Genomic DNA, 7,988 nt, shown 5'->3' with positions numbered 1-7,988 from the left:
TTATAAAAAAAATATACAGTAATTAATTTTAGTATATAAATAATATTTTTTGTAAAATTTAATATACGATAATTTTATATTTAATTTGCTTATATGTTCTATAAAACTTTCTACTTAATAATATTCTTGTTAAGTGTTTTTACTAAAACCCTTTATCATATAATCAACGGGTTAATCTGTCGGAAGTATTCTTACGTTTCTTCTGATCTCTCTTGCGAATAGAAAGCAGCTAAACATTGGAAGCTTGCTATTCAGAAAGAAGTTAATTGATCAGCGAAGGAATATATAACGAGTACGATTTATTATGGCACGAAAATATATGTGCTGTAAGCCATTGACAACGACCAATCAAATTTGTGTGGTACCATTTTTTTGGAACATATGAATGCTAAGTCGTAAGTCATAACTCTTCTTTGTAAGTACTATTGTGTCTCTGTGTGATGACACAGCTTATAAAGTTTGAACACTAACTACTTTCAGTAGCCAAAATACAATTCCATCGTCTCCAAAATAGTACCCAAGTCTATGTAACTAGTAAGTTTGAAAATTCAATTCAAGCATTTAATCCATCTCAAATGTGTAGTTATTTTCGGACAATATATATATAGTACTTTATTTCACAGAATTTGTATACCTTCTTTTCAGTATGAATATTGTATTTTTATTTCTGTAATATTTATTATGTAAATTATACAATTTGTATATATATAGAAATGTAATTAGATATTTATATTTGTATTACTTTTTTTAATAATAATAAATTGTTAAAATTTTTCATTACTGCAACAATAATACATAAGTGAATATAAATATAAAGTTATTTTGAGCTAATAACGTACGGATATATAAGTTAATTAAATCCATGTATAATTAATGCCTACCGATCTTGGTAATTTTTTCATCATTGTTTAAAAATTAGAGTTACATATATGTTTTAAGATATCAACATATATAGCAATATATTGCAATTAAAAAAGGGTACGGAGAATAAAAAAAAAAGCTTCTTTAATTATATTTACCTTCTATTCCTAAAATGCAAAATGGTGCCTTTTAATTAAGCAACAAGTATCTAGCTGATTTTTATTTTTAATTTTAAAAAATGGTTTGTCAATTAGAAAAAAAAAAACTAATCATTATGATGTTTTAACTTAAACACCTTCATCAATTATTGCTAGTTGATCATGATGAAAGATAATAATTAAGCGCTGCTAGCATACAAAACAAAACATAATTTTCCTATGTTTACCAAAAAATCGAAGATTAAAAAAGAAAACATAATTTTTCTATACTTGGATAAAAAAAAGGAGGGGAAAGTAGCTTAGTTCCTTTCACTATTTGATTAGTTATTAGCTAGCTTAGTTAGTAGTAAAGGGAAGAAGAATGTCCTAAAGAATGTTTTTCTTTTATTATTTTTCAAGAGTAGTGTCAATGTCTTCCCCCTATTAATTAAAAACTATATGAAACATTGACAGATTAAAAAAAAAATGTATGTAACTTGAAAAGGAATATAAATAGCAACACTTACACCGGAACAGCAAATAAATTTATAGTCTTCTCATTCCTTATCAAGCTGTCGGTGCTCACACCATATTCTAATTTAAGTTTAATTTTCAGACATTTTTAATTTTGTATTTATATTTATGTGTGTACTCAGGTACATACTACACTCAATTTATATTGCTATAAAAGAAAAGAAGCTAAGCCACCATCAAAACCCCACAATAAAAAAAGAAAATTACAAAATAAGTTATTATTATTATTATTATTATTATTATTATTATTATTATTATTATTATTATTATGTAATATAGAAAATAGACAAAAATAATTAATGAATTAAAACTGATCAAAATCCAAAGAAGGTGCTTGCATCAAAGCTTTGTTATTATTGTTATTCTCACCTCCATGATCATGATTATCATCAGCAGCAATAGCAGACCCCATTTGATGTGAAGAAGTTTGATGATCTGTGACAATTTTTTTTCCATGGTTATCATTATTATTAGTAGTAGTTTCTTGCTTCTCAGGTTGGAGAAGAAGCTTCCCTTGGCTATAGAGGCTACTGAGAAGATGAAAATAGGGACAAGTTCTTGAATCAAGGGACCTCTTCTTGTTAGCATCCTTGGTTTTCCTGAAGTACTTGTTTATGTTCTCCCATTTCTCTTTGCACCTCTTTGCACTCCTTGTGTACCCCAATTCCACCATCCCTTGTGAGATTCTCTCCCACAATGGAAGAGCCTTGTGAGTTTCTCTCCCATTTTCATCATTATTGCTGCTCACTTGGGTGTTGCACCTCAGGTTTATCAGTGCCAACACTTCATCTTTTGGCCATCTTCTTCCAATTTCATCTTTCTCGCAGTTCGCGGTAGTGGCAGCTGCCTTCTTTGCCGCCGAGTCCGCCTCTACTATTGGGCTATCATTGTTGAGATAAGTACTATTAGGGTTCTTGCCAGCTTGTATCATAGGACTTGAGCTAGGGTTTGTTGAAGAAGAAGCAGCAGCAACAAAAACACCATTTTGGTTATTGAGAATCACAGCAGAAGAAGAAGAAGGTGATGATGGAGGATTAGGGTTTTGGGAATGCAACAACAAATTTGAACCATTGTGTTCCACATTGTTATTACTATTTGTTACCTTCACCAATTTGTTTCTTCCATTATTATTGTGATCATCATGATCTTCTTCAACACAAACAAGGGTTTGAATTTCTGGGGCAAATTTCTTCAAGAACTCAATGATGTTTGCTTGTCTATCACCAGCAATGGCTTGTTCCTGTTGCATGATCTCAAGCTCCTTGTTCATTCTCTCCACCTCTTGCTTCTTCCATGCCTCTTCTCTTGCAAGCTTCTCTTCATCTCTTCTCACCATATCTTCTATTAACTTGTTGTGCATCTCTTCTTGTTGCTCCATCATCTTGTGCACAATGCTTTCACAAAAACCTTTGAACATCTCAAACCTCACGCGGTCGCCGTTGCCGTCACCATCTCCACCACCCCTCTTCCTCTTCCTCTCCTTTGTTTTTGTCGTAATAATCTTCTCCGGCAACACCACCGTGGCCGCCCCAGCAACAACCTCTTCATCATTCTCCTTATCATCTTCTCCCAATGCTTGGTCCATGACTACCTTGTCTTCTTGCCCCTCAGTACTACTTGGTTGCTTCTCCACTACCACCACTTCTTGTTGATGATGATGATCACTATTATCTTGTTGATGATAAAGCTCTTCAAGTTCACTAAGAAAGCGGTAACCTGTAGTAGTAGTAGGAGGAGGAGTAATGGTTTTGTTGGTGAAGTTAATGTTGCTGCTGAAATATCTGCTTTCTTCTTCAAACTTCTCTTTGCACTTCTCAGCACTTCTCTTATATCCAAGCTCTGCCATCTTCCTGCACACCCCATAAATGTAAAATTATTATTCCGGGGACCAAATTAAAGTAACTAATAACCATTATAGAAATTAATAATTACGTTGTTTTGTTTAATTTCTTTTTCTCCTTTGCAAGAACAATTCAAACATGTAATAATAATATAGTAATATATCGACAAAATCAATGGGGCTCCCTCTTTCAATTTTCATCCGTGTTAGTAAAAAAAATCCCCCCCCCCCCTTCTGTCTCTCGGGGTGTGTGCCATTACTCTCTGAGTGTGTGTGTGTTTGTGTCAGTGTGTGAGCTGAAATGTAGGTGCACGTGTGTGTTTGTCTTCCACATGGAGGTAGCATATGATGTAGCTAGCTATACACTCATCACAAAACACACATATATACAGACTCCAGCTCATTAATTTTACATTTTCACATTTACAATATTCATAATTTCATTGCTGTGTATGTCAATTATATCTTGATCATCATCATTCATCAAACAAACAATAACAAATAATCAATCCATGTTTTAATTTCATCATCAGTAGTAGTAGACTAGTTATAATTCAATTAAATAATGTAAGAATTTATAACAATAAGTATATATAGGTGAGAAAATGATGATTTAATAATTTTAGTGATATATATATATATATATAATGTAATGTAATAAAATGTAATGTTTGTGTACCTCGAGACATGTTCCCAAGTGAGTTGTGGGAACCAACTCTCCATGGTAGATCTGATCCTCAAGAGAGCAAGTACTTCATCATTACTCCAAGGATCAATGAGCTGAGGAGGAGGCATTTGCTGCCTCTCATGATCTCTTTCAATTTCAAAATTCATTGGCACAGTAGTAGTGGAAGTACTGCTAGCGTTGTTTTCTTCCCGGTCTTCATCATGATGATGATGTTTGTTATTGTTGTTGTGGTGTTGGTGAAGGTGTAATGATGGGTGCAAGATACTGGGGTGTTGTTGATGATGAACTTGGTGAAGCTGCAATTGGTGGTGATGATGATGATAAGGATCAAAAGGAGTAGGATTAGTAGGGAAAGTGTTAGTGTTGTTGTTGGGGTTTGATGATGTGGGATTAGAAGAAGGATGATGGAGAGGGAGAGGAAAAGGTAAGTGATGATGAAGAGGGATTTGTGATGAGGTTGTTGTTGTTGTTGTTCTTGTTGGTGTTATGAATTGATGGAACTGGTCTCCTGGCACTCCATCAAACATCTTGTGTGCTTTCTTTATCTTCTCTTCTCTTCTATGATCTTCCTACCTCTATCTCTTCTTCAATTCAATTCCCTCACTTGTGATGTGCTTCTTTCTTGCTCAGTGTAAATTGTGGCTAAATGGAATGCTACAACCAACTTTACAAAAATACTACCAACCCTTCTTTCTTTCTCTCTCTTGGCTTTCTCACATTTATCAAAGAATTTGTCCTTGTGTGCAAGGGAAAAATCTTAGGCCACCACCACACCCTTTTACAAGAAAGTGAAACTCAACACCCCCTCCCTCATCATAACCCATAATAAATAAATAAGAATAATACTATATATACAAATTAATAAAAAATTATAGAAAAAATTTTTTATAGTGCAAATATTGTGCATCATTACCAAATTTCATTTTTTTCCCTGTAAATAACTATTTATACTACTAACTATATTACATGTACAAAAAAATTAGCCCTTAAACAAATTATCACAATAAAATACGTACTAAAATATAGAATATATATTATAATTAAATTAAACAACACATGTTTTTATAGAATTTTTTATTTAAATAAATAAAATAAATACATTAATTACCGAAATAAATAATTTTAAAAATATTTACCGTTTTTCGTTTTCAGTCGTATCTCATTTACACTGTAAATGAGATAGACATGTATCTCGTTTATATTGTAAATATTTTTAAAATTATTTATTTCGATAATTAATGCATTTATTTTATTTATTTAAATAAAAAATTTTGTATTTATATATATATATATATATATATATATATATTTAATAAATAATTTAATAATTAATTTTAGGTATACACATGACATTTTGTTTTACTGCTAATAAAAGATTTAAGATAAAATAATTTTAATGGGTCATATTTTACTTTTTAAGTTATATATATATACTCTTATTTTTTTCCTTTGTCAATATCTTTGATATACATATTCTTTATTATGCTATTTTTAAACTATAATATAAATAAAAGAACGATAGATTGCATCTATTATTTTACATAATAATACATATAAAATAATTAATTTTATTAATACTTCAATACATAATTGAATAATGCATGATATTTCAATAAGACAAAGAAATTAAAATCTTGAAATATATATATTCTTTCTTCCTTGGACAAGTCAATCAACCCACGTTACAAAGAAAAGGTATATTCAATGCATTTCATCCTTGTTTCCATTTTCATATAACATCCAAACTCATCTTTATCATATCCCATTTAACAATTCCTTCTGCTGAACAAAATTTGGTTACCTAGCCAGGAGTCTCATTACAAATCACATGTCTTAAGAGCCCATCATGAAGGTATTAATGATATAATGATAAAAATTTAAATTTAAGTATCAACAGTGAATATTAAACACAATTTAACAGTGACAAATAATAATTAAAATATTACGGTAAACTCAATTATTAAAAATTTAAAATTAACAAAATGAATATGATTTAATATTATACAAGAATTTGGTGTAACAAAATTGTTTGTAAGGATTAAAAGTTGAAACTTTCTTTATCTTGGGGTGCTACTGGTCTGTGGTTAATGAGGAAATGAATCAAAGAAGGAATACTAGGGTTAAGAGCTGCCTGTATTATATGATCTAAAAATTTGAATTCCTCAATAAGAAAAAGTATCTATTATAGATGTAATATATTCACAGCTCATTAGAAAACTATTATTATTATTATTATTATTATTATTATTATTATTATTATTATTATTGTGTGTTTGGATTAGTTTTTATTAAACTAGAGTTTGAATAGGAGTAATTTTATAAAATTGATTTTGAATAGGAGTGAGTTTGTATCTACATAATTTATGTTTGATAATTTTATACTACAATTGATTTTTTTTATTACTATACCAAAATTAATTTTGATAAAATAAATATTATTTAGTTAATATTAATTAAAATTATTTTTAAATAGATAATTACTAAAAATAATATATCAGTAAATTATAATATTATTTTTTAAGCATATTTAATTTTTTTTTATATTTTTTTGTATATTTTTTATATAATCTGTTTTTAATACTCTTACTACTCTTTTTTAGTACATATGCTATAATTTTTCTATAGTTAATTTTTTTTAATTTACTCTACCTAATGTGACCAATAAATTATATTATATAAAAATAATAATAAATATAATATACAAGACTCACCATTATAAAAATATATAATATCAAATAAAAAATTAACAAAAAAAAATAACAAATAAAAGAAAAAGAGATTTTATAAAGAAAAATAATAAAAGTTTCATAAATAAAATAATAATATGTATAAAGAGTAGGGTTGGTAGAAAAAAATTAAACAAATACAAAAATTAGTTAGTGATGAAACACAGAAATTAAGATTTATTGCTTTTTGTAAATATGAGTTTGAGTACAAAATTATTTTTGTATTTTTTAAAAAAAATAGCCAAACAAAAAATTGAAGCATTCAAAAAGCTTAAACCTGCTTTTGATCCTTCAAACACAAAAACAAACACACCTTATATTACTATATTATATAAGAGATTAATTTTAAAACCGTAAAACTATTCATATAATTATCTAATCATGTCGCTTTTTAATAATTATTCTCCGTAAATATAAAAAATAATTTATTTTATTAACATAACAATTTATAATTAAATATTTGTATAAATCTTTTTCTATTAACAGTGAATAAAATTAAATTCTTGTATACACAAAAAGCCCAAAACTGATTATTGCTCGAACTGAAGTAGGATTTTTGGTTAAATAAATAATAAATATATTAACTATTGAAATATATATTTTTTAATATTTTTATTAAAAAACATTACATCATTTATTTCGTTTAATGAAATAAGTTAATACATATCTCGTTTACACTATAAACAAGATAAGGCCATTACATAACATGTAATCATATCACGTTTATATACGTATTGTGTAACGGTCTTATCTTGTTTACAGTGTAAACGAGATAGGTGTTAACTTATTGAATGTAAACGAAATAAGTGGAGTGGAGGCCTATATATGTATCTTGTTCACAAAGATCATTTTTATCCTTTGACTTTTTTTTTTCTGCCTTTTCTCCCATTTTAAACCATTTTTAGTCATATTTCTGAGTTACTCGAAGAATATGGTGAGTGCTGATAACCATGACGAAAACATTAATAGATTCAACGCGACTTAGCACATTGCAGGGATAGAGGACTTTGAGGTTGGTATCGTTTTCCCTTTTATGGTTATGTATGTTAAAGCATAGATGTTACTCCCTAAGTAGGGTAATTTTACGTAGGTAGTATACAATACATGCTAGGATCGATTTAAATGTTATGATATAATGTTAGGTACCCGTTAAATTGGATGTTATTGATTTAGTTCTTAATTAGGGTTACTAAGTTAGGCTA

General features: G+C 28.7%; 1 protein-coding gene across 1 annotated transcript; it reads right to left on the bottom strand.

The window, feature by feature from the left end:
* Positions 1-1,698: 1,698 nt before the first annotated feature.
* On the bottom strand, positions 1,699-4,882 carry LOC112775947 (trihelix transcription factor GTL2). Its single transcript, XM_025819869.2, has 2 exons — positions 4,052-4,882; positions 1,699-3,382 (listed from the first exon to the last, which is right to left on the bottom strand). The coding sequence occupies exons 1-2, from the start codon at positions 4,585-4,587 to the stop codon at positions 1,837-1,839; spliced, it is 2,082 nt and encodes a 693-aa protein (XP_025675654.1). The 5' UTR covers positions 4,588-4,882; the 3' UTR covers positions 1,699-1,836.
* Positions 4,883-7,988: the final 3,106 nt, after the last annotated feature.

This window comes from Arachis hypogaea, chromosome 19, assembly GCF_003086295.3.
Source record: "Arachis hypogaea cultivar Tifrunner chromosome 19, arahy.Tifrunner.gnm2.J5K5, whole genome shotgun sequence".
Classification (NCBI taxonomy): domain Eukaryota; kingdom Viridiplantae; phylum Streptophyta; class Magnoliopsida; order Fabales; family Fabaceae; genus Arachis; species Arachis hypogaea.
This window is presented reverse-complemented; position numbering and strand designations above follow the sequence as displayed.